Here is a 27,360-nt window from a genome sequence, read left to right as displayed (position 1 = left end):
CTGGGGGCGGGGGTGCTTCTCTAATCTTTGCTTGGCATCACTTATAGGATCTGAGCCATTCACGGGTGGGAGGAGGGTGGGGAGAATGGAGTGCCTGTGCAACCTTCCCAAGGTCCCTTAGTTGCACTTTCTGACAATTATCATTGATGCATCGATTCATGCAACATGATTTTGAGGTTCTGTAGTGTTCTCTCTGCCCCAAAGCACTTTCACCCTCTTGTTTCATTTAATATTTATAAAAACACTTCTGCAACTTGTAAATTTCTAGCATAGAATGGAATCCTGAGGCTCAGAGGCTGAAAGTGACTTGCCTAGGATTGTCCATCTAGTAAATATTAGATGCTGGATTCAAGACTCCAAGTCTAAAGTTCTCTTTGCTACATAATAGTTATTTCCAGGGATCATGGTGGTGAGTTTAATGATATAAGAGAAGTGGTTCTATGGCCAATATTCAGATCAGAGTCAATTAATAGAATAGTATTAGCTAAAATATTGAGTATTTATATTTTCTATCTCCCATATTAAGTTCTTGCACACATTATCTAATTTGCTCTTCGCTAGCACCCTGCCAGGAATCTATTAGTTAGCCCTTATTTTAGAGATGAGGTAACTTAGGCATAGAAAGATGAAGAACTGGCCCAAGATTAGGTCGATTGTGAATGATGGTTCTAGGATTTGAGCCCAGGCTGTTAGACTCTAGATATTTAATCATGTCCATCTTTGTGGGATCTAAAACCATTTGAAAAAAATCTGTTTATCTGAGTCACCAGAAAGCTCAGAATCATCCTCTATCCTTTCTTTCCCTTTGTATAGAAATAGTAATAGCATTTGAGTCGGGGAAATGGCAGAGCAGTTCCCAAGAGGAGATGGACTCTCTTTACTGGGATCTCTGTTGAGAAAAATCCTGCAACAATTATCTGGCTGGCTGTGCAATGGATTTGGCAAGGTGAAGGCACAGAATAGAGATGCAGTTGAGTTGGGATGGGAGACTTGTGTTAGGGACAGAACAGGCTGGATTTAGAGAAATTAGGTCAATGTAAAACCACAGGAAGATGATCAGGCTTTGGTTCCAGGGTTAGAAAGGCCTCCACAACAAAGCCGTCCAGAACACCATGGAAAGTTATGTTGGATCCAGTTGGGTTGAGAGCAGACTTCCAGCCACAAGTCTTCAGGGCTGCAGAAGCTCTCCTGTCCATCAAGGTCTTCTGTCCATTGTGGGTGCCTGCTTGGTACTGTCCTCTAAGTGGTTCCAGCCCAGTGAAATGTGCTGCTTCCTCTCTACTCCTGAGTGAGTTCATCGGACTTTCCCTCCTTTGTAAAATCCCCAGTCCATTTTCATTTATTTTTACTTCTTGCATCATTCTAGTGCTTAAATCCATCCTTCTCTTGCTTAAATCTATAAACAGCAATTTGCAAGGGAGATAAACTTTCTCCACATCTGATCCTTAACAAGCTAAAATTCTATCTCCAAAAGCTATTTCTGCCAGATCTGAGAGCCAAGTCTTAAAGCAATCAAAGACATCAAGTTAAAAAAAAAAAAGAAATTACGTAAAATTGAAAACAACACACAGAATTTAACCATCCTCTCCCATTCCTCCATCTGTTTGTCTCCTGTAATTCTGGACTGTGGCTTAATTATGAGGGAAAATGAGAAGATATGCTGTTGACATTATAATGATATTAATAGAAAGAATTAACCCTAATAATGACAATAATACCTATTACTTAATTCACTGTGACTACTATTTATGTCGTGATCATATGGTGCACTTAATACATATCAGACATGTATTTTATTCTATAATTTAACCTTGTCAACAGTCATATCCAGTAGGTGGTATCTCATTCCAAAATTGTTTTTGTAATTCTATTCAGCATTTTCACATGAAGGCAGGAACTCTCAGGAGTCACTTCTTAGCCGTGATCTCAGAGTTTACAACTTACAAAGTCAGTATATGAATCTAGGTTGACCCTGACGGTGGAGCTCATGCTCATTTTACTTAACAGACAATGTCTCACATTTTTAAATTTATCATACATAGTGATTCTTTAGTAATTTTTAAGACACATATGTACACATTAAATTGGAGACTAGTAATTTTCTTAAAAAAAATCGGATCTTCACACACCGCACTATAAAAATAAGACACTCATCAGAAAGGTGTTTATGGTTTTATAATGATCTGACAACTAAATTGCTTGTTCAGTGTGAGTTGTGTAATGTTGTTCCCAGTTAGATTAAATATTAAGAATCCAATTTGCCAACTGCTAACAAAATTGCTGAATGTTGCACACAGTCAGGGGAATTGGTTTTAATGAAGAACAAATGGAAGTAAAATGCTAGAAAAGGAAAGTGCTATCGATAAATGTTTTAATAGATAGATTCAGCATTTTCAAATGTAGATCGTTAGGTATTCTCCACACTGGAATGCTGCGTTGACTTCAGTTGCCTTAATTAAAAAATCTATTGTCTGCAGAGACATTGTGAGCAAATCCAGTTGTGAAATGGCCTATGCATATCATCTGTCTATAGTCCTGAAAAGCAGAAGGCAGAGGGGCAGCTGTGTTTGGGAGACTGCGAGCAAACAGGGCTGCTTTGATTCCATCTTATTACCTTTCTGTACCTCAGTCTCTTCAGAGCAGGGAAAAGTGGAGCAGGATTTGCATAGTGCCATTGTCACTGTGACGGCCAGCAACATCACTCTACCTGCTGGTCCCTCTAAAGCATCCCTCTGTACACTTTAAAGTTCTTCCCAAGGGCCATCACTCCCCCTCTGCCTGCAGTGTGGGCTGCATACCTTCCTTCTGTGTCCTCATAGCACAAATGCCTATTTTGTGCCAGGTTTCCATCCTTGCCAGACTCTCCCTTAAGCACCTTGCTTATATTATCTGCCCCAGATGTTCCTCACCACATTGCTCATAGATGTAATTGCTATTATTATTGCTATTTTATTTTCGAGACAGAGTTTCTCTCTGTCACCCAGGGTGGAGTGCAGTGGCTCCGTCTCAGCTCACTGCAACCTCCATCTCCTGGGTTCAAGCGATTCCCCTGCCTCAGCCTCCTGAGTAGCTAAGATTACAGGTGTGCACCACCATGCCCAGCTAACTTTTGTATTTTTAAAGCATGTTATTTCACCATATTAGTCAAGCTGGTCTTGAACTCCTGACCTCAGGTGATCTTCCCACCTCAGCCTCCAAAAGTAGTGGGATTACAGGTGTGAGCCATTGCACCTGGACTGATAATTGCTATTTTATAGTGGAGGTGATAAATAATGGCAGATGTGCTGCATATACATTTATGGGTACATGCCACATAGAAGGTGTTCACGGTATTGAGCAGCATGCTAGCAAATAACAAGCAGTCAATAGATGCAGAGCAGCATTAAATAGAAGTCAGATGCCCTAGTCTCAATTTTGAAATGTTGCAATGCAATATAAATACCGTCACTTCAGCGTGGCCATATGTTTAACAACTTGATTTTAAACCCTATGCAAATGTAGCTACCAAAACCATGCAATGATATTTGAATGCAACATGGTTGTCAATATGATCCAACTTTTACTTAAAATATGCTCAGATTATTTGTGTCCTATTAATTTTGATAAATGATTTTTGTAGGAAACTCTTGATTCTTGACGCTCTCTGAGATATCCACCCCCGAACACTCTCTGCATCTGTAGAATGAGACTAATAGTAACACATACCCTACAGAGTCTATTTTAAAGTCCCAGGTAAACTATGATTTATTATGCAAATACTAATCTTTTGGTTTCTATGATTGCTATGGTTACTTGAATAAAAGCCATACCTATTTCGAGCTGCATTCCTATGGAATTAAATATTCTGACATAACAAGGTCCACTAAGTGGTCTCTCATGTGGCTTAATGATCCTTCGGAACAGCCTGATCTGTTTTCTGACAGAGCCAAGTAGCACTGAGCATCTTTTATAAAAAGGTAAGAATTGGTGATGGTTAGGATCATGGCTCTGGGATCAGGTGCACCTCATTCAAGTCACAGCCATGCCCCATACTGATTGTCCAATTTTGAGACAGAAAGGCCACTTCTTCTCCCTCACCCCACACTGAACACGATTCTGAATGCCCTGTGAGGCTCAGGTAAGGAGGCTTATGAGGGGCTACATGGGTGTGTGTATGCTTGGTATTAGAACATAGAATATGTTTTCCATGCTCATCTGTTCTGACCTACTTTCCAGATTTCCTACAGAATGCACCATGTGTAGAACTTTCCAGATTTCCCACAGAATGCACCATGTGTAGAATTTTCCAGATTTCCCACAGAATGCACCATGTGTAGAACTTTCCAGATTTCCCGCAGAATGCACCATGTGTAGAACTTTCCAGATTTCCCACAGAATGCACCATGTGTAGAAAGCTCTGTGCCCCCACCCAAATCTCATGTCGAATTATAATTCCCAACATTGGGGGGAGGGACCTGGTGGGCAGTGATTGGATCATGGCGGTGAATTTCCCCCATGCTATTCTCGTGATAGTGAGTTCTCATAAGATTTGATGGTTTAAAAGTGTGTGGCGCTTCCCTCCCTTACTCTCTCTGTCTCTTCTGCCACTATGTGAAGAAGGCGCTTGCTTCCCCTTCACCTTCCACCATGATCGTCAGTTTCCTGAGGCCTCCAGGCATCCTTCCTGTTAAGCCTGCCAAACTCTGAGTCAACTAAACCTCCTTTCTTCGTGAATTACCCAGTCTTGGGGAGTTCGTTACAGCAATGCAAGAACGAACTAATGCACCCATCAAGAGTACTAGGGGGAGAAACAAAGACCAAATTCATACAAGGGATCTTAGAACTCACAACAAGAGAGTCATAGCTGCTGACTCTGTGCCTGCCCCAATGTTAGCTGAAGGAATTTAATGCCTTGTATAATTAAAATCAGAAAAGCACAAAATTTTAAATCTCTAAGGTACCACAGTGCACTGCTGCAACTTTCACAGTAGAAGCAGACTCAATGACCACAATGTCCAGAGGCACTGAGACCAATAGTTCACTTGTTCTGCAGACACGTCTGATTTGATGATCTTGGACTAGCCTCTCAGAGATGGGAGTAATCATTGCTTGACCCTTCACACACTACATAATTAATTCTATTTATCTGATGGCCGTTTCTTCTTACTCTTGATGTTTTCATTATCTCTTTTATCATTGTCTTGCCCTCAGTTGAGAAGCAACCCTTCTATTTGGGAACTTTAGTTCTGGTGAATTCAGAATAGTCCCATGTGGGATAAAGAGCTTGGCTTTTGACCCATCCTGTGCTCTTTTAGAATTCTAAATTCGTATCTTAGCAATTGTGGGACTGGGAGCTATTGACTTAACCTCTCTGGGCCCATTTCACTTATATAAAATTTATACCGTGATTACAACTTTCCTAAGGGTTTGAGGAACCAGAAACCAGAGCCAGCGAGAAGCCAGAGTCACAGAGAAAGGCCTTCCTGTGTCTCCCTGGAGGGCACGCTATCACATGTTTTGGATGTAGCTAATATGTCGCTGGTTTCCTAGGAATTGATTCTTGATCAACACGCCATGCCCAGCTTTCCATGCCCTTACCTGATTCAGTCTGTCCTTTGAGCTTCATCACCTGCTTCTCTCCTGGACTCTGGCAGCCCATATCTGGTTCTATCTCCTTGCACTTTGTTACTTTATTCACTCTATGCCCTTGTTGATGATGGCTTCTGTGCTTGGCATGCCCGCTGTTATCCCTTGTGTATCTACCTCCACGTACAAGATCCAACTGCAGCAGCATCTGTCCAGGAAACCTTTTCTACCCACACCTGTTAAGTAGCTCTGTGTGCCCTATCGCGTACTCTCAACATCATATGGTTTCCTCTGGTATCATACTTACCATATTATGCTGCAATTATGTGTTTGTTTCCCTGGTTCCTTCCATTTGGGTATATTCTCCTCCATGTGAAGACAGTATTCATTAACCTCTGGAGCTCAAGTGTTCAACACAGTGATGAGTACACAGGAAGCACAAAAAAACAGCAGTTAGGATTATGATGATAAATGGGACCGACCCCCTGATGGCTGAGGAATATAGAGAAACCCAACCACAGTGCTTCTAATGTGAAAATATAGTTCTCTAAAGTCAAATAGATTAATCACAACAACTTGTATTCATGCAACACGCATCATAGATATTAAGGTAATTTATAAGATATTATGAATTATTCATAGTCAATATATCAACTTACCTAACTAATAATGAGTTATTTTTTTAAAAGTTCTGAATAGGTCAAAATCTCTTGGCAATATAAGAATTGACTAATTTACTGAATAAATTATCATTTAAGTATACCAGTAAAAGGATTCATATGGAATTCCTACCAATAATAATCATAATCAGAAGATTAATGTTTGTTTTACTTTATGATGGCAAAGAACTGTTTCCTCTTTATCCTTACTCCTGCCTTCTGTGTAGGTGGACGTGAGGCTGGAGCCCTGGGTATGTGGAGGGGACGCTGAACTATGCATAGGTCGTGGGGATGCTGGAGCTGTATGTAGGTGCAGGGGCTGCTAGAGCCTTGTTAGGTGGAGGTGATGCTAAGCTGTGCATAGGTGGAGGTGCTGCTGGATCTGTGTGAAAGGGGAGGGCAGCGAGTATATACATGCATAATGGAGCAGATACCTGGGTCAGAAGATGACCTTGACCCAGGTTTCTCAATCGCCTTCCCCACTCCTACACCCACTCCTCAGTTCCAGCCCAGCAGCTTCTGCTCTCTTTTTCTCATATTCAGATACACTCAGTAGAATGGCAGTGATGAGACAGCATGGGTACCATTGACTCCAATGGTATTCATATAAAAAACTCATTGGTGATTTTTATATTTTAAATTTTTGGTAAGAAATACTTGCAGTTCAACTCAAAGCTAGTCACTACAATCCAGAATACTGGGACACACGATTTATGTATTACTGACTAACACCTCAGCAATTTGTGGCTGACAGAGAAGGTATTAAAGGGCCGGGAAGGGAAGTGATTTTCCCAGATCGCAGCTAGTTAGCAGCAAAGCTACAGCTGGCACCAGAGGCTTTGATTCTCTTTGTAATTGATGAAGCTGGTTTCCTTTTTAAATGTGGGCCCTGACCTGAGTTAGAAGTTCAATTCTACTGTTTCCTGGATGTGTGAACGCAGGCAAACTATCTAAACTGCCTGAGGCTCAGTTCAAAGAGGAAGTTCAGCATCAACTTGAAAGTCTGGGGGCTTCCAGCACCACGTCATGTCTGGATTCTTGATCCACCACTTTCTTGCCATGAGACCAGCAAACAAGTTCTTTACCCCTTTAAGGCTCAGTTTCCCACTCTCCAAAATGGGTATAAGTACTCAGACTTATTACATAGGGTTGGCAAGAGAATTAAATGCTTAATACACATAAAATACTTAATGCTTGACATTTAAGAGTCAAATAAGTGTTAGCCTTTTTTTTTTTTTTTTTTTTTTTTAAGATGAAGTCTTGCTCTGTCACCCAGGCTGAAGTGCCATGGCATGGTCTCGGTTCACTACAACCTCCACCTCCTAGGTTCAAGTGATTCTCCTGCCTCAGCCTCCCAAGTAACTGGGATTATAGGCACATCCCAACATGCCAGGCTAATTTTTTGTATTTTCAGTAGAGACGGGGTTTCAGTATGTTAGCCAGGATGGTCTCGATCTCTTGACCATGTGATCCACCCACCTCGACCTCCCAAGTGTTAGCTGTTTTTAGTGCTTTTATGATGATGTTGTTTTCTTATCAGTGAAAATGGGATAATAATGTAAAACTCACTGAATCACCAAGAAGAGGAATCCAGGAACTCAGAATAGTACCAGGCACACAGCAGGCATATAATGAACAGTAGATTATTAATAACATTATAGATTTTGAAGTCTGATAAACCTTACATTTCTCTTTTTCGATAAACCTCTGGAATGTTAGAAGCCAATTACATTTAAGTGTTCTTCCATAATTGTAACACAAACAATGTGTTGATATTTCTCTGTTAAAAAATATGTCTTATGGTGCTGGGTGCAGTGGCTCATGCCTGTAATCCAGCACTTTGGGAGGCTGAGGCAGGTGGAACACAAAGTCAGGAGTTTGAGACTAGCCTGGCCAAGATGGTGAAACCCCATCTCTACTAAAAAAAAAATACAAAAATTAAATGGGCATGGTGGTGGGTGCCTGTAATCTCAACTACTCGGGAGGCTGAGGCAGATAATTGCTTGAACACAGGAGGCGGAGGTTGTGGTGATCCAAGATCGCACCACTGCACTCCAGCGTGGGCAACAGAGCAAGACTCCATCTCAAAAAAAAAAAAAAAAATTTTTGCTTTTAGGTGTCTGTTTGAATCATGTCAAAAAGTTATCAGTGTTTATCGCAGGCTAAGTTAAAATCAGGTTGCATACATATTCCATATGAAGGATAAACAAGTATATTTTTATAGGACATAAATTTCTATAGCATGATTATTATTGTAATCTAGGAAATCCTGATCCAAATCCCAAAATTGTGTGAATGTTCCACGATTCTGAAGTAGGAGGCAGTGAGGGTAAGTTTGTCCCTGAAGCCAGGCCTGTATGCATCAAGTCTACACCATTATGCCATTGGAGTGACCTGTAGAAGATGCTACAATTCACTCATTCATTCACTTTTTCTCTGGTATTCAGTGAAATCTATGTGCCAGTTGTTTCAGTTTCAAAGACAACCTGAAAAATAAAACTAAAAAGTAAAAACGTCTGTGTACTCCCAAAGTGTTCAGGGAGTATCGGAATGAGAGATACAGGAATAATTGGTCTAATGAAGCATGTGTGAGCAGGGGATGATTGGAGAATGTCACAGAGGCGGTGACATTTGACTTGCATCTTGGTGATGAGCAGGGTTCTTTCAGAAAGACATTTCCAACAGCAAGAGGACAGGCCCTGTAGAGAAGTGCCATGAAAGCCCTGGAAGAAAACAAGAGCTAACAGGTGAGTGTGGAAATGTGACCCATTCAGGCAGCAGTCCCCAAATCTGGGACCACAGAGTGGTACTGGCCTGTGGCCTGTTAGGAGGCAGGCTTCATAGGAGGAGGTGAGCGACACGTGAGCCAGTGAAGCCACTCCACCCCATCACTTATATTACCACCTGAGCTCTACATCCTGTCAGGTCAGTGGTGACGTTAGATTCTCAAGCACAGACTCTTTTAACTGTACGTGCAAGGGATCTGGGTTGCCCACTCCCTTTGAGAATCTAATACCTGATGCTCTGTCACTGTCTCTCATCAACCCCAGATGGGACCATCTAGTTGCAGGAAAACAGGCTCAGGGCTTTCACTGACTCTACATGGTAGCAAATTGTGTAACTATTTCATTCTGTATTGCAATGTAATTTCGAAATAAAGTGCACAATAAATGTAATGCTCTTGAATCATCCCGAGACCATCCCCCACACTTTCAGTCCTTGGAAAAATTGTCTTCCACGAAACCAGTCCCTGGTGCCAAAAAGGAGGGGGACTGCCGCTTTAAGGCGTAAAGTGCTTGAATGGCACACAAAAGAATTCGAATTTTATCTTATAAACAGTGGATAATGATATGACCCACTTGCACAGACAGGCACTGCAGGTGGAAGGTAAGATCAGAACAGCAAGACACGTTAGGTGGATGTGTTCAATGGTTCAAGTGAGCAATAGAGACAGCTCAACCTGGGGAAGAGGTAAGAGAGTTTTAGAGGTAGAACCATCAAGACTTTCTAACAGATGCTTGAAGTGAGAAAGAAGTCTGGAATCTGGAAGAACTTCTTGTGTTCTTGGGTGTTGGGCAAAGCGGGGTCCATTAGGAAGACCAGAGGGAAAGGAAGGATCTGGTGAGCTCCATGTGAGATGGCTTTGCGACAGCTTGGCTAGCCATCCAATCGGAAGTTTCGACAACAGAGATCTAGAGCCCGGTGCGGGAATTTGATTTAGAGATGTAGATTTGAGAGACATTTGCATAAAGGAAAGAGTTGCTAAAAAGCGTAGCTACGTCTGATTTTTATATTCTTTGTTAGGAAATAAATGAAGTAGAAAGTAAAATGTCTTAGCTAACAGTTATCAAGTACTAAGCTATAAACCAAGCACTCCCTAAGCATTTTAACTTTATCCTGACTTTCCTCATTAGGAAACTGGTACTTCCTATATTAAAGATCTAGCTCAGGTAACCTACTAGTGAGGGAGCCGTCTGTGAGCAAGGTACAGGTCTATTTGACTCCTGATTCTGCCTTCAAACCAAACTATGTCCCTACGGAGCTCCCCAGTAAGTTAAAATTCATTCTTAGGCTTCTCCGTGGATCATTGTTGAATCTTAAGCTGCACCATCCATAGACATGTTCACCAAGGCCATCAATGATCATGTCATAAGTAAGCAAAAGTTCCTTTTAGCGTGCACTGACTTTACACTAGAGCATTACATTAAGTCCACATTTTGCTGGAATTACTCATTTAATCCTTAACAGCAATCCTCTGATGCCGATTTCAGGACTGTGCCCTCTTTTCAGGTACCTGCTATGTGGGGAAAGAAATAAATCTTCCCCAAGGTGACACTGGTAATAAGTGAGAAAGCACAAACAAAGACTGATCGGCATGGCTCGTGCCTGGAATCCCACTACTTTTGAGAGGGAATCACTTAAACCCAGAAGTTTAAAACCAGCCTGGGCAACATCTTGAGACCTCATCTCTACAAAAAAAAATAAAACATTAGCCACAAGTGATGGCACATGCCTATAGTCCCAGCTACTCAGGAGACTGAGGTGGAAGCCTCACTTGCTGCCAGGAGGTCCAGGCTGCAGTGAGCCATGATTGCGCCACTGCACTTCTACCTGGGCACCACAGCAAGACCTTGTCTCAAGAAAAAAAAAAAATACACATAGTTTGCCCTGTTCAGACTCCGTATTTAACCATACAAATATGTTCCCCTTGACAGCAGACTTGCTTCAGCCTCATAAAGGGAGAGGTGCCTATTTCCTGTCCTGCTTCTGTTGTGAGGCAGGCCCAGGCCAGGAACCTTCTATTTGAGAATTCATTCACAATGTAATTTTCTGCCTGCTTGCTTCATTCTTGTTTTATCATTGAGGGGTTTCACTTCAGATTGCTGGAAATACTGTTGCTAAAACGTTATCGCTTTGTGTGAGGGAGATTGTGTAGCGTTTTTGAATGAACTTCATGCAATGCTAATGGAGGCACACTGGCCCGTCCACTCTGACACTGACTCTGCAGGCCCACAGGGCTGGCTAATGGGATCTTCTGCAGTATATCGCTCATTTTCAAAAAGTCATGCTGCTGAGCAACTTACGAAGAATGGAAGTTTTTTTGTTTAGTTTATAATACTCTCCAGCCATATATATATATATACACATTTTTTTTTTAGGATTTCTCTTTGGATTAGCATTTTGACTTCTTATTTCAGTAATCATACTGAATTAGCCTTGTGAAGATTCCCCAAAGTTTTCTTTAAGTCCGTCTTGAAAAATCTCTATGACATTGGCGTCTAGTTTTAGAAGTCATACCTGGCAAGAGGCTTCATAGATTTCTTGCCTTCGTGTCCTGAAACACTTGCAGGATGAGACCAGGGAGATGAGACAGTGGAGCTGCGGCTGGTAGCGGGACCTGAAAATGGGACTCTCGGGGCCGTTTGAAGCTCACTGGGGATTCATGACTACTGTATTTGGGGCCTTTGTTAATCCCTTTTCTGCTTTCATTTCTGCTTAGTCACAGTTGTCAGAGACACTGCAGGACTTGAATGTCTCAGTCAAAGCAAGTGGACCTTTGTCTAGCATCTCTTTCCGCGGGCCTGGTTTCAGAGGCAGGTGTGGCATGCTGAGAAAGGACAACCTCGCTTCAGCCCTGAATCCCGAGCAGGATTTCTGCTGCTGTCAAGCAGAGTGACCTTGCACACATCACTCAGTTCTTTGAGCCACAGTCTTTTCATCTATGAAATGGAAATAAGAGTTTCTATCATTAGTGTTTGATCTGATTAGAAAGAATTCCAATGTTAGGTGATAAAAACAAGGAACAGAGAAATGTTCAGAGCATCCTCCAACTTATAAGTGTGTCTGTGTGTGTTTTCAAGACATACGCACATATAGTGTGTGTGTGCATGTACAAGAGCATAGATGGGTAGTTCCAAAAGAATCCACAAGGAAAAAATTATCCAACTGTGGGGAATGGAACACTTCTTGTTGTGTTTACTTTGATGATATTGATGGGGTTTGTTTATTTCAGCATATTTATATTCCATTTTGAAAAGCAAAATGAGAGTATCTGCCTTTTTTGGTGTTTGTTGAAGATCAAAGGAGATGAAGTATAATAGGACTATTTAGATGCTTCACAAGCAGTGGCTTCCTTCCTGCTCCACATATCTGGCTGGGCTGATGTGCTCCATCCTGCATATAAGCTCTTCTAGACTTTCTACAACTGGACTGGCTTCTCTGTATTATATCTTAATATAATAAGAAAGTGAGAAATGTGAATGTATGGGTTACCCTGAATGCCTGGTGAACACAGACACGGTAGTTGGTTGAGTTTTCTGGTTCTAAAATGGACAAGTCTTCTGATTCCAAACCTTGCTGAATGTCTTAAGTTCAGAAAGAATTTGACAAGCTTTTAATCCAAGGCCAGGTTTCAGAGCTGAGAAATGCAAGCCACGGAGGGTAAAGTTCTGCAGAGGGTCACTCCCGTGTACTCTGTGGTGTGATGCTCAGACCTACCTTCAGACCTGGGCCATTCACTCTTCACACTGTTGGGAATGTTGGTAGCCAACAGCAATTGGCCAGGTATGGAGACTGCCCTGTCTGGAGAGAGCTGCTCCCCCAAGGTCACACTTCTCTGCTAGGGTGATGTGGTTTGGCTGTGTCCCAACCCAAATCTCATCTCAAAGTGTAATCTCCATGTGTCAAGGGAGAAATCTCTAATCCCCATATGTTGAGGGAAGAGGTGATTAGATCATTGGGACAGTTTTCCCCATGCTGTTCTCATGATAGTTAGTTCTCATGAGAGCTTATGATTTTATAAGTGTTTATAAGTTCCTCCTTTGCACTTCTCTCTCCTGGTGCCATGTAGAGATGTACCTGCCTCCCCTTCCTCCATGATTGTAAGTTTCCTGAGGCCTCCCCAGCCGTGGGGAACTGTGAGTTAATTAAAAGTCTTTCCTTTATAAATTATCCAGTCTCAGGTATTTCTTTATAGCACTGTGAAAACAAACTAATACATAGGGTAACCCACACCAAGTACTCACCAAGGAATAAGTACAAAGACCTGGTCCTTGCCCCAAGGTCGGGTGACTCTGCTGGCCCAACAGTCCGCATGACATCAGGTGAGGTCTCTGTTGTACCTGCATGACGATGCAGTGCCATTCTTCCACTGGTCCTGCTTTACAGCTGCACAGATGTTGCTCCTGAGAGCACAACCCAGTGACCCTCTCCTGCTCTCACAGTCTCTCACCTGAGACAGTCTCAGAAGTAGATGGCAGCAGACCTGAGACTTCCATCCAAGTTTCCTAATTTGTAGCACCTTGCCTCCCACATGACAATCACTGTGATATGGTGGTTAGAGTAGATATAATAGTGCCCACCATTATATGCCTTGACAACACCATTGGGGGTGCAGGTGATGTGCAGATGTGTGTTGACCCCAGCAGACTTGCCCAGCCCCCATTGGATCAACTCAACTCTCTTGGATGGCAGTGAGGAGAAAGGAGACCAAGCAAGGCAGGAGGCTATCCAGTCATCAGCTGCGCAGACACACTCACAAAAGCCAAGGGTGAAATGCCACCCACTCCTCACCTGGCATTCTTCCAGCAGGCGGGCAATGCAGCCTGGGAACATCAGGAGCCACTGCCTCCTCCCATCACGGTCACATGAGCAGTAGATGGGCACCAGCACATTACTCAAGAATTCCCACCTCTGTGCCCAGGACTTTTCCCACAGGATTCCTTTCTCTGCTCTAAGAACAAATCTCTTTTGAAATTCACCTCAGGACATCCTTCTCTGTTGGGTTGGTAAGAAAGAACTGTCCTGTTCCTTCCTTTTCATCACGCCTAGGTCTCCAAGTCCACTGTAGACTTAGGTGTCTTTTCTTCATGGGACAAACTACTTAGTAATTCTACCAGTTTCATCCATTCTCTTTCTACAAATAGAGTGTACGGTAATCCGACACTACATGCTCACATGCAGAGCTTTATACAGGTGTGCTTTCAGCATTGGTTACTTAACCTCACAACTTCTTTCTACATTATGGTGACACTTTTTCTTTTCCTCCTTTTCAGCACAACCTGCTGCTCACCCACCTGCTACAAGGGTCTTTCTACATTTCTCTCTCTCTTTGAAAAGGAGCCCACAGCTATCTGTCCCATGGCCTCTTCTTACAGTGCACCCTGCAGTGGTGGTGAAAGGAGGCTTGTATACTAGTCCATTCTCAGGCTGCTGATAAAGACATACCCAAGGCTGGGTAATTTATAAAGGAAAGAGGTTTAAATGACTTCTAGTTCCACATGGCTGGGGAGGCTTCATAATCATGCAGAAGGTGAAGGACGAGCAAAGTCATGTCTTACATGGCAGCAGGGGACCCCCCCTTTATGAAACCATCAGAAATTGTGAGACTTATTCACTATCACAAGAGCAGCATGGGAAAACCTGCCCCCATGATTCAGTTACCTCCCACTGAGTCCCTCCCATGACATGTGGGGCTTATTACAATTCAAGGTGAGATTTGGGTGGGTACACAGAGCCAGACCGTATCAGCTTGTAAATGGGGCCACTCAGTTGTCTGAAACCTGTGAGGCCAGTGCCCTCATCACCATCATGATCATTCATTATTATTGTGATTATTGTTGCTATTTTATGATTTCCAATTTGAATATAAGTCAAAGGTGTGGCAGGTTTCAGTATTTTCTTACTTGGAGGGATAAAGAAGCGATTCCAGCTTAGGACTCCCTTTTCCTGCAATCTTCAACCGTGTACCAGTTTTACTCAGGATGGGACCTGCTTCCTTCCCTGAACCTCCGGTCACTTTGTGAATGTTGGATGCGGGTGGATGGAAGGTCAGGGCCCTGTGCTGCCTGGGCCAGGTGCAATATTCCTCAGCCTCTGTTTCTGTTTCACCCCTTAGGGAAGCTTCTATGTCCCCTCCGAGAACTGCATGCAGCATGCACACAAGTGGCACCGAGACCTGTGCCTGCTGCTCCTCCACGCTTACCGGGGACTCCGTCTCTACTTCCTGGTGATGATGCGGGACATCCCGGAGCTGCCGCACATGGAGCTGGGTAAGGGTCCTGGACGGGCAAGCCCATCCCAGCAGCTCATGAGCCTCCTCCAGATAAGGGAAGGGGGAAAGCTGGCATACTTTTGTAAATGTTACAGGAATAACACTGGTCCAGGTAGGTTTGGGCTGTGCTTTTCATTTTCATTCTCACAGGAGAGGATCTGTGAGATGCAAATGCAGTAAGAGAAGACACATGTTCCTCAAGGCGCATTCATTTATTCAGGCATTCATCTGCCAGACGTCTATTGAGTACCTATTACACACCTGCCACCCCAGTGCATAATGTTAGGTTGCTTTCTAGAGGAAAATGCTAGTTTATAGCCTTTCCTTAATCAAGCTGTAATTACGGAATTGTAACTTATAAGAGTGTAAAACAATCCTCATAAAGAGCTATCTATATATATATATACACACACACACACACATCTATATGCATACATATATACTTGATCTGGATAATTAGAGAAACTTTTTAGTATCCATTACATTTGGTTATCTGGGGATCAGTTTATTTTTGCACATGGATTTTCCAAAGATGAGACGTCATGGAAATCAGTGGGCCTGAATCTCTGTTGATTGACAGACAATGGACCTGAAGCTCAGAGAGGTAAAAGGCTTGCTCAGCATCACACAGCAATGTGTGGCAGAGCCATGACAGAAGCTCAGAGGTCCTGTGCCGATCCCTTGGGGCAGGGTTCTTTGTATCATGTCACAGTCAGTAACAACAGGTGGTATGTCCTGGCTCTGCTCAAAGCCCTCTAATAAGGCCTCATCACCTCCAGAACTGAATCCAAGTCCTCAGGCTGCTTTTTGAGGATAGCACCTATTTCTACATCAGAATCCTGCTGGGTACCTTGACTTCCCTATCTGTACCCCTAGACCTCAACTGCTGAGATAACTGTGGCTTTGGCTGGGTCAGTGACCTTGTTCATTGTTCATTGCTGCACTGAAATCATCATGTAACAAAGATTTCTTTCTTTGCATGTTTTGCTTCCCAACTAGACTGAGGTCTTTGAGAACAGATTCCCCTCAGATCCCCGCTACACTGTCCCCGGTATGTAGCGTAAAGGAGTGGGTGCAGGATTATAGTTGTTGAATTGAATTCTGGAGCCATCTTGCCATTAGCTTTATCAGCTCTTACATCTTAGCCAAATCCTGTACTCAGGCACTACTCTTTGAATCATGCAATCGTTGATTTTTTTCAAGTTCAAATATTATGCATGCAGTAAAGACATGCACAGAATCAGAGCAACTTTATATAGCTCAAATGAAAAATGGAGATTTTTCAGTAGCAGTTGGATTCCTGATATAACTTCTTATATTTTATCCAAAGGAGCTGAATTTGTTCATTCACACTATCATCATATTTTATTGGATATGTACTATATGTCAGATATTGTGCTAGACCCTGAGGATACACAGCCATGACCAGTGTATCAAGAGTTCATTTTGCCTTGTGGGGTTCAGGGACCTGAGGTCAGCAGTGACGTGGAGAGGTGTCTACTAATTAGGTTGTCAGCAAGAAGAATCCTAACTTGCTAAGGGATTGTTTTCACTCACCTAACCAACCATGCTTTAGTTAAAATCCATGTCAGAGCCATGTGCAGATGACTCACCACAGCATCGTGGAACTAGAGGAGAGTTCAAACCCAGTCACAACTGTGACCATTAAAACAAAAGGCCAGAGGCCACCTGGTTTCTGCTGATAAGCTGGCCACGTTCCTCAGTATCAGAGCCAGTGGAGCTCAGCAGGAGGTTCTCCCTCTCACTCTGCTTCTCTGGGCTTCTGATATTTTATCTGTAAGACAGAGATCCAAATCCACGTACCATACATGACGGACAGATATACATCGTGTGTGTGTGTGTGTGTGTGTGTGCACGCGCGCGCGTGTGTGTGTATGTTTACCTGCAAAAATAGAAATAAATGGAATCTCTGGGCCACACAAAATGCTGTATGAATTGGGAATGTACTGTTTCTCATAACTGTGTGCATGAGATGATATCGGCTTTTATCTAATGCTCAGTCCATAGCTCCAATCAAGTTTATTCTCCTTATAAGTACGATCCCTTTAGAAAGTTAGAATAGCTATAAGGTCCTCAGCAGTGTGTTTGTCCCTGTGAGTTTAATACCAAAGTGAAACTTTAGCTGTTTCATTTAATTAGCAACTGCTGCATTTTAGTCTGTGTTCATTTAATCATACGGTTTATTTTTTTCTTTCTAGAGGCGCTTGCTGTTGAAGAAACACTTTCTCAGCTGTGCTCAGAGCTACAGGTAATTGGAGAACTGGCGCAGGGGTCTGAATGAATGGCAGTAGTTTTGCAAGGCAGTTGCTTGCTTGCTACAGAAACAGAAGTGAAAAGACACCACTTGTAACCTCACTCTAGATATCAGGCTGGAGAAATATGCTTATATTCTGTTACCCTACATCACTGTGTCTATAAGTATGTGCCTTGCAGATATTTTGGAAAAACTAAACATGTTAACAGATTTTTGTTTCCCTGAAGCTTAGACTACACATATGTATTTGTCCATTACCCTTCCACTGAGCAAGCATTTGTTGACTAGTAACTCAGTGCTTCTCCCTGCGGGTGACAGAATCTTGTACCTGTGCACAGATGGCCTCAGACATGGCAGGGAGGCTAGAGTCAGGGATGATAATGAAAACAGTAACATTCATTTACCAAAAAAAACCTTATCAAGCATGCATTAAGAGTAAAGGCTTTTTTTAATGATCACCATTCTAACTGGCGTGAGATGGTATCTCAATGTGGTTTTGATTTGCATTTCTCTAATGACCAGTGATGGTGAGCATTTTTTCATACTCAGGGAGAGGAGCATCACACACTGGGGGCAGTTGCAGGGTTAGGGGAGAGACAGCGGGGTGGGGAGGGAGGGGAGGATGGGGAGGGCTAACATGGGGAAAAATGCCAGATATAGTATGCACCTAAAGTTAAATAAATAAATTTAAATAAAAGAGTAAAGGCTTAATAAATATTTGACAAATGCATACTGCTGCTATTTAGAATCTCTGGAACATATTCACATCCCTTGTGTTGGATATCTGTGTGAGTACTCTTATTTGTATATGAAGAAGAGGCAAATTAAGATGGGAAAGAATTCTATACCAGGGTCACTAACACAGCTAATTTGTACTAGAAGCAGGACTCAAGCTCTCATCGCAAACTGACAACTCTGTCTTTTAAACCAGTGTTTTTCAACCCTGACTATACATTAGAATGATCCTTGGAACTTTAATGATGCAACTTTGCCTGAGCCTGGTCACCCAAATTGGCTGAAACAGAATATCTGGGATTGGAGTTTAGATACTGTATTTTCATTCAGAGCTCCCCAGATGAATATTATGTGCAGCCAGGGCTGAGGACCCCTGCTTTAGAGCATGTTACAAAGTTAGTAAAATCTAGTCTCATAGCGAATGCAGAGGAGATCCCTGGAGAGGGCGGAACGCAAAGCAGAGACAGAGGTTGGTGTTGGGAGCCTAGAGCTGGAGGGCCTTCAGGGAGGGGCCATTGGATGGCAGCCTGGGAGAAGTGGTGGGACTTGGCTTGTAGCAGTAACAGGGAAATACTTGACGAGCACTGCTGATCATAAATGCAGGGTTGGCAGACTGCAGGAGAGCAACATAGGAGTTCATTTAGCGAGTGTGTAAGGGCCACTGAGACGAGTCAAAGACCTAATGTCCACACTTGGGGGCTCAGACACTCTGACTCGGATGCAGTATGGACCGTGCATGTATGAGCAGGCAGCTGGGTAGACAGGAGGCCCTGGGCTCCAGATGGCTACAGCTCTCATCCTTCCTCCAGTGAGCCTCAAGGTAGCCACTGCCTTAGGCAGGGGCCAGAAGCTTGAAAGCCATGCCACCTGGGTTTAAATCCAGACTCTGAGCTTCTCCTCAGAGCAGCTGTGGGACCTGAGACAATGGGCTCAGCCTTTGGGGCCTGGGATTCATCATCTACATAGTAGGTTTGTTCTGAGGGGACCATAGAGAGCTTGTGCAAGGACCCTCCTAAGTGCTCTGCTCATGGGCTGTGTTCCTCTTTGGTAAGATGGCCTCTCCTTCCAGGGCTGGCCCAGCTGCCTCAGGCTCCATCCCCTGAGGGCATGGCCAGAGCCATGTACCTGTGGAGCTGCAACTCAGCATCCCAAGGGGAAACTGCTTTACTCTGTAAATTATCAGATATTTAGTTTTAGCAATTGAAACAACAACAAGGAATACAGGAACAGGCAGCTTTCCAATTCAGCTTTTCCATTTGCCGTCATGAGATCAGGCTGAAGAGCTGCTGAGTGACTACTTGTCAATACGCCCACTCTCTTTCCTGCTGGATGTGGCCTGCAGGTTCTCCGTTTGGTCTCTGTGTCCGTTATGTTCAGATTTCCAGGAGCTTCTCTTCCATAGTCCGGATCACCACAGCACCACCATCACCAACTTATATTTAATCAGTAGGGATTCTCAGCCCAGCCCAGGCTGAGATAACCTTAGAACTGATTCTAAGTGCTTATCAGTAAAATCCCCTTTATCTTTCTATAACCCCTGAGATTTCACCATTCCAAAGCACTTGTCCAAGGTCACCTGGTAAGTGGTGGAGGGAATCGGTGCTCACACCCAGCAGGCCCTCTGCCTCCAGAGCCCCAACGATGCCACTGTACAGGGTCTGCAGCTGCACCGCTGCACTGAGGGCAGGCAGGAACCACTGCCTTTTTCTCCTTATACATTACATGATCCTGGGCAGTGGCTAGTGGTTGGTAGTGATGGGGAATCCTATATTGCAAAGATGATGCATAATGGAGCCAGGCAGACATGGCTTTGAATTCTCTACCTACTCACTGTGTGACTTTAGGCAAGTTGCTTAATCTTTATGAACCTTGATGTTCTTATCTGTAAAATAGGGATAAAAATCAATCCATTTTCGTTGATGCAACCACCCAGTGGGTTTACTTTTCCTAGACAGAGCTCATTTATCAAGACAGGGGAATTGTAATAGAGAAAGAGTAATTCACGCAGAGCCAGCTGTACAGAAGACCTGAGTTTTATTATTACTTAAATCAGTCTCCCCAGGCATTCAGAGGTCTGAGTTTCTAAGAAAAATTTGCTGGGTAGGGGCCAGTGAGTCAGGAGTGCTGATTGATTGGGTTGGGGATGAGTCAAACTGTCCTCTTGTGCTGAGTCAGTTCCTGAGTCGGGGCCACAAGACCAGATGAGCCAGTTTATCAATCTGGGTGATGCCAACTGATCCATCAAGTACAGGGTCTGCAGAATACCTCAAGCGCTGATCTTAGGTTTCACAATAGTGATATTATTCCAAGGAGCAATTTCAGGAGGGTCAGAATCTTGTAGCCTCCAGCTGCATGTCTCCTAAACCATAATTTCTAGTATTTTGGCTAATTTGTTAGTCTTACAAAGGCAGTGTAGTTCACCAGGCAAGAAGGAGGTTTGTTTTGGGAAAGGGCTACTGTCTTTGTTTCAAACTATAGACTAAGTTCCTCCCAAAGTGAGTTTGGCCTACGCCCAGGAATGAACAAGGACAGTTTGGAGGTTAGAATCAAGAAGGGTGTGGTTAGTTCAGGTCTCTTTCACTGTCTCAGTTCTAATTTTGCAATGGCGGTTTCATGGACATCTTTTTCTCTTAGCCAGTAAGCCGGCTCACTACATCATGTGAATTTTCTCACGCAATTGATAAAACAATTCCGTAAGATGAGTCATCATATTCTGTTCAGTGGACGAAGAAACAGGGCTTGACTTACACAGGATGGACCACTGACCAGAGGCACAGCACTGGCAGAACAGGGTCAGGCTGCTGGTCCCTGCAACACTGAGCCCTCCCCAGTGTGATGCAAGCCAAGGAAGCAGTGTCGGTGCAGGGAATAGAGACTGGGTCCATGAGGCCTGGCCCAGGGCAGTCAACACAGAAAATGCAAACCGTCATGTCTGGTGCAAGCATTTCTCAAATGATGGGGGCTTTGGCTTGTCATTTGTGTGTGTGTCATAAAGTAGATTTTGGTGATGCTCATGCCTTTGGCAGGGAATATGGTTAAATGTCCAGGTTCCTTTTGTCTTCATGGCAGAAAGGATCAGTGTTTTCCTGGGAAGGACTGCCATTAGTCTTTTGGCCCATGAGAGTTTTCATTAATTTCACAAACATTTCCCAAGCCTCCAGTGCTCCCCAGATCCAGTGCTCTTCAGGTCTCAGTGGTGGGGACTCAGTGGTGACCTCTCACTCATGCAGCCATAGCCTAGGGAGGCGATTTGTTCATTCTGGAACTTTCGCTTAGAAGGGCTCCTGGCACCTAGGAGCTCTTAATAAATGCTAGAATGAGCGGATGAACAAATGAATTGCAAGAATAGTATCAAAGATGAGGAAGTGGCTGACGCTGGAGCCCTTAATGTCCATGCCCTGAGGCTCTTGGCCCATCTGCACAAGGAGCTTGGACTCGGTGTGTTCCTTTACTGATCCAGTGGACCAGTATGTGCTGTTGTCCTGTGTCATGCGTCACCTGAAAAGTAGTGGGTGCAGGCTTCTGCCCAGACCGCAAGGCACAGTCCTGAATCAGCCAGCTGATTGTCCGTCATTGGGGAGGCCACAGGAGAATGAAGTGGGGCCACAGGTACACGGTACTTAGAACAGAGCTTGGGGCAAAATGCCGCCACCAGTGTCATTGCTGTCCTTGTCATTGTTCATTCTATTCCATAGGCCTGGTATTGACGAAAAGAGTCAAACTCCATAAAATATTCGAGGAGATTTCTTCTGAGCCAAATATGAATGACAGTGGCTCATGACACAGCCCCAGAAGATCCTGAGAATATGTGCCCAAGGTGTTCAGGCTATAGTTTGGTTTTATGCATTTTTGGGAGACATAAGACATCAGTCAGTACATGTAAGATCTGCATTGGTTTGGCCCAGAAAGGTGAGGCAACTCAAAACTGGGGGTCGGGGGGCATGGAGCGAGACTTTCAGATCATAGGTAGATTCAGTGATTTTCTGACTGGCAATTGGTTGAAAGAGGTTGTCTAAAGACCTGGAATCAATACAAGGGAGTCTGGGTTAAGATAAGGAGTTGTGGAAACCAAGTTCTTATTATGCAGATGAAGGCCTTTAGGTAGCAGGCTTCAGAGAGAATAGATGGTAAGTGTTTCTTATCGGACTTAAAAAGGTACCAGACTCTTAGTTAGTTCTCTCCCAGGTCAGGAAAAAGGAAACAAAGAAGAAGAACAGAAAGGGAAGGAGATTCTCTACAGAATGTAGATTTTCCCTTAAAGAGGCAGCTTTGCCGAGCCATACGAAATACGTTAAATATCTATATTTTAGGGTAAAACACTTGAGTTTCTTTCAGGGCCTGCTGTCTGTGGTGTTGGTATTTTCTTGCTGCAAGGAGTCTGCTTTGCGAGTCTCAAGGCTTCTGTTTGAACATTACTGCTGGTCAGCGATGCTGGGATTCCAAAGGGAGGAAGGTGTAATGAGGCATGTCCAACCAACCACTCCTGTCATGGCCTGACTAGTGCGTTTGAATGCCCCTCAGCAAGAGGAGAGGTTCATTCAGTTAGTTTGGGGGCTTAGAACTTTATTTTTGATTTACAGTGGCGAGGGTTGTGGATGTGGCCGTCACGGGTACAATTGGCTGGGGCTGGCATTGCAGGTGCTGAGAGAATTTACCAAGACAGTCATAGGTAAAGGGAGGCAGATTTATTAAAGTACGGAGGTGCGAAGATAAGTTGCAAGGGTGCGACAGGCAGCAGAGCAGAGAAGGGGTTGTCTGCAAAGAGTCAGAGACCGGAGGGAAGTTTTATAGGGCTATGCTGGAGGGGCTCCATGCAGATAAGGTTGTGCTACTGGGGATATGTGCAGAACAAGGTATTTGGGAAAACGATGTTGTGCCAGCTGGTTGTCTGTGATTAGCCCTGTCTCAGAAAAATTGTTCTCCCACGTCCGGGACCCTTTCCTCGTTGTTGCTTACTTATCTTATTAGGACTCCACAATGGATACAGAGACTGAATTGAAGCAGGAGCTTTCCCCTAACCCCTTTGTGGGCAGGAACTGGAGCGTAGGCGCTGGAGCTAGCTGGCTGCTTCAGGAGCCGGCAGGGGCAAAATTCACTCACTCAAACCTGTTGAGCTCAACCCCTCACAGGAGGTGAGCAGGTAAAGGAGCCAAGGTGAGTGTTTTGGGGTGCTTGCAGGAACAAAAGTCCTGTGGGCCCCACAGCAGCTTCTAGGGAGGAGTACCCACAATCCCCTAAGTCCCAGGAGGAAACGGTGATTAAGGTTAATTGCCGTCACTACAGTGACAATACCAACATGCCTGGCCTGGGGAATGCTGGCTTGGCCTGGGGAATGCTGGCTCCCAGGCTGTGGTCCACCAGCCTCTATCCTTCCTGCAGCCCTGGGAGTACAAAGAGGGAGGTACTCAAGTGTCCCCAGTCATTTTGCTTTAAGTGGACACAGAGGAATGTGACTTCCTTAAAGTCCACGAATCACTAAGGGGTGGGCCCAAGGCCTGAACCCTTGCAAGGCCAGCTTCATTCCACTGCAATGCTATGCTGTCTGGTTCCCACAGTGGTTCTGGTGGGAGATTCAGGGCTTAGGATGCAGGCTGCCAATGACTTGATCAAGTATATTTTATGAGAGGTCAACTAGTTGCCTTCCTCTTCCAGGGCGGTGCCCCAAGCTGCCGGGTGACTGCCTCTTGGTTTTGAGCGACTGTGCTGCCACAGGCTTTATTTTATACAAAGCAACTAAATTAGCCACCCGCTGCAGGGATGTGGCTGGGTGAAGAGGTGGAAAGGGTGAATGGTGGTGTGCTTCCACCTACTCCTTGGCTTGCTAAAGAACTGGCCTGGCCATTGGAATGGAAGAAACACCTGCTTCCCCCAAATCCCTGAAGAGAGAGCTCAGAGTCAGCAGCACTGTTCAAAGGCAGAACAGCGCCACCTCTTGGTCTCCCCTACTCCTGCCAGTGGTGGGGGTGGGAAGGCTGGAAAGTGTTTTGGGTGATTTAAAGCAATTTGAAGACATAGAGCTCTGCAGTAATGGAGTGATGTGGATGAAGCTTTACTCCATATGATTCTTATAAACATTTGCTTAGCATCCACTGTGTGCTGACCTCTCAGCTATTCATTGGATATACAAAGTCAGAAGACACCAACCAGGACTTACTTGCAGCTCAATGAGAAAGATATTTGTTCACAGATAAGGCAGACAGTGCTGATGTGGTCAGTGCTGGAACCAGGGAGCGAGAGATGAGAAGCTGCAGGAGCGAGGAGGAGCAGGGACCTTATCTTGCCTGGAGAGGCGGGGATGGCGCCTGGGACATTGCCCTGAAGGAGTGGGAGGGTGTCAGACACCAGTCAGGGAAGGACCCTCGGGGCAGAGGGAAGAGCCACACAAAGCCCAGGGTAAGAGCCCACCAGACTGAAGGAGTATAGGCACTTGGGGACCACATAGGTGAGGCCCAGGCGAGGATGCAGGGCAGGCTGGAGAGGTGAGTTGGAGCAGCTGATGAGGACTCCTGCTGTGAAGCCTGATTAGAAAGAGGGGGTGTTCTCCCCACAGAACACCTGCAGGTTCTAGTGACATGTGCTTTGGTATAAGCAAGTTCAACACATGCTGAGTTTGAGAGCAGTGTTGTTGTTGTTTAATTTTTTATAGCACAGCGATATAGGGTTTTCTGTAACACAAGAGAATTCCTGGTTGCCCCCCAGTAAACTTCTGGGAGATCCCAAATTGTCATGTAGTCTCCCCCAGAGCTGTACCCTCCTGGCAGGAGCTACTAATGTTAAGCGCAGCCAGTGAACAGCAGGGAGCAGCTTCCGATTGTGGGCAGCCTGTTTTGTTGTTTTGGGGGTGCGGGAGATTGTGTGTTTGGGGTTTGTTTCTTTCACGTGTTTGTTTGCTTTGACCAATCTTCTTGCCAGAGGGTTTTAAATGCACTGGTTCATTTACCATCCTTTTGAAGTCGGTCATTCTAGAGGACACTCAGGTCCGCTGAGGCCCAGTGGCTTCTCAGGGTCCTGCTGTGGAGAAGCTGATCTCAAATTCAAGGGGGTAAAGAGCACAGGAGACCCTGCAACATACCATCCACCTTCCAGCAACGAGTGAAAGAAAGCAGTTCCCAGAAACTGAGCAGCTGTTCTACGCTGGTCCCATTGATTAGTGTGTTACACGTGTGCTCAATGGGTCCTCGTTTTGATGCTGAGATGTAGGTTTTATTAGGCCTGCTTCCTAGTGGGGACACTAAAGCTTTGGGGGCTGGCTGTCCACTGTGGTCACTGTTACCTCTTCCTTCCCTGTCCTGCGGGTCAGGGAAGCCCTGATGCTAGGACTTCACAGCACTAACTCTAGAGGGCGACTCTGAGCTTAGATTATTGAGAGCCTGCCCAGGGCAGCTGGGGAATACCAAGCTCAGCTAGACACAGGTGGTTTGAGAAACACCAGTTTCTCTCTCCGATTTTAGAACTTCTCACACTTCAATGTGCACATGAATACCTGGGTATCTTGTTAAAATGTGTATTTTGATTCTTTTGGGCTGAGGTGGGGCAAGAGATTCTGCAATTCAGACTAGTTCCCAGGAGACGATGGTGCAGCTGGGATTTCATGGACCGCAGTTTGAACAGGGAGTGTCTGAACTCTAAAACTTCACTGGGGGTCACCCTTTAGGTGGACATCCAGCAGGCACATAACTGTCCCCCTGTCCCCCTCTGCCATGCCATGAAGCTGGGCACAGGGTTCAGCTCTTCTCTGCCCGGCCTTTTCTGCAGCAGCATGTACAGAGCATCTCTCTGGAGGTTTCAGGGCCTTGGCAGCAGTGCCCAGCCTGCCTTCCTATGGCTTGTCCTATGGAATGGGGAAGCTTCTGGGCTCAGTGAGACGTCACCACACTACAGGAACACTCTTCACAGGGACTTCTTCTGTAACCACAAGCCCCGTATGGTGGAGACCTTATCTGACTCATCTTTGGCTCTGCACAGCCTCCTATAGAGAGCATGCTGCAGGAAGCACAGAAACCAACAGACAACTCTTACTGTCCTGGTTAAAACTCCTGGTACTTCCTGTTCACCTGCAGGATGAAGGCCCGATGGCTTAGGATGAAAGTCAAAGCCATGGGCATGTGATGCTCTCTCACCTGTCCCTGAGGTGCCCCAGCCCTCCTGCACACCTTGTATTTCAGACCTTCAGGGGGAAAACTAGGGACCTTACCCCAGCGTCTTTCTGCAAGCTGTGACCTCTGTCCGGATGATGCCATCTCACCTTGTTTTTATTCCTGACACAATCCCCACCAGCCTACAAAGCCCAAACCAAAGGCGACTTCTCAGGAAACCATCTGAGATCCTGGGATCTGAGAGCTCCTGGGGAGTTCCTGGGTCTCACGGTGCCACACTCCATCCCAGCCATTGCTCAGTGAAGTTTAATCATTTGTGTTACTTTTTTCTTACTCCACTAAGCCATGAACTCCTGCGTAGAAGGGACTGAGTTCTATTTATATTTGGAGCCTGTTACGAAAACATACTAAGTGTGAGAAATATTTGCTGAAGCAGAATGCAAAACGAGTCTCCAAATAGCACCAGGTAGAGAACAGATCCCAAAGTAATTCTCAAACTGAACTCAAGTCAGGATCTTGGATTTCATTTTCATTGATGAAAGTCTCCCAGGGCTGGCGCGGTGACTCATGCCTATAATACCCTAACTTTGGGGGACTATGGGGGGTGAATCATGAGGTTAAGAGATAGAGACCATCCTGGTCAAAACGGTGAAACCGTGTCTCTACTAAAAATACAAAAAACTAGCTGGGCATGGTGGTGCACACCTATAGTCCCAGCTACTCGGGAAGCTAAGGCAGGAGAATCGCTTGAGCCTGGGAGGTGGAGGTTGCAGTGAGCTGAGATAACACCACTGCACTCCATCCTGGTGACAGAATGAGACTCCATCTCAAAAAAACAAAAAGTCTACCAGAACAACTTGAATTTTCTTTCATCCACATCACCCTTGGTCCAAAGTCATGTAAGTGGATGCAGAAATTGCAGAATTATTGCTATGTTGTGGTTATAAGAATCCTTGAACATCTGAAGGAAAAATAAAT

General features: G+C 44.6%; 1 protein-coding gene across 2 annotated transcripts in view; it reads left to right on the top strand.

Moving 5' to 3' along the window:
• Window positions 1-27,360, top strand: part of FAM135B (family with sequence similarity 135 member B) — a 347,663-nt gene that overhangs the window by 269,837 nt on the left and 50,466 nt on the right. For both annotated transcript variants that reach the window (XM_064384625.1, XM_012461173.3), the window contains exons 8-9: window positions 15,121-15,274; window positions 17,496-17,545. In XM_064384625.1, the coding sequence (XP_064240695.1) occupies window positions 15,121-15,274; window positions 17,496-17,545 (204 nt within the window). The remainder of the gene's footprint in view (window positions 1-15,120; window positions 15,275-17,495; window positions 17,546-27,360) is intronic.

The sequence above is a fragment of the Aotus nancymaae genome, unplaced genomic scaffold (genome assembly GCF_030222135.1).
Source record: "Aotus nancymaae isolate 86718 unplaced genomic scaffold, 86718_ANA_hifiasm-v0.15.2.pri h1tg000036l, whole genome shotgun sequence".
Classification (NCBI taxonomy): domain Eukaryota; kingdom Metazoa; phylum Chordata; class Mammalia; order Primates; family Aotidae; genus Aotus; species Aotus nancymaae.
The sequence above is the reverse complement of the archived record's forward strand: the minus strand, read 5'-3'. Positions and strand labels throughout refer to the sequence as shown.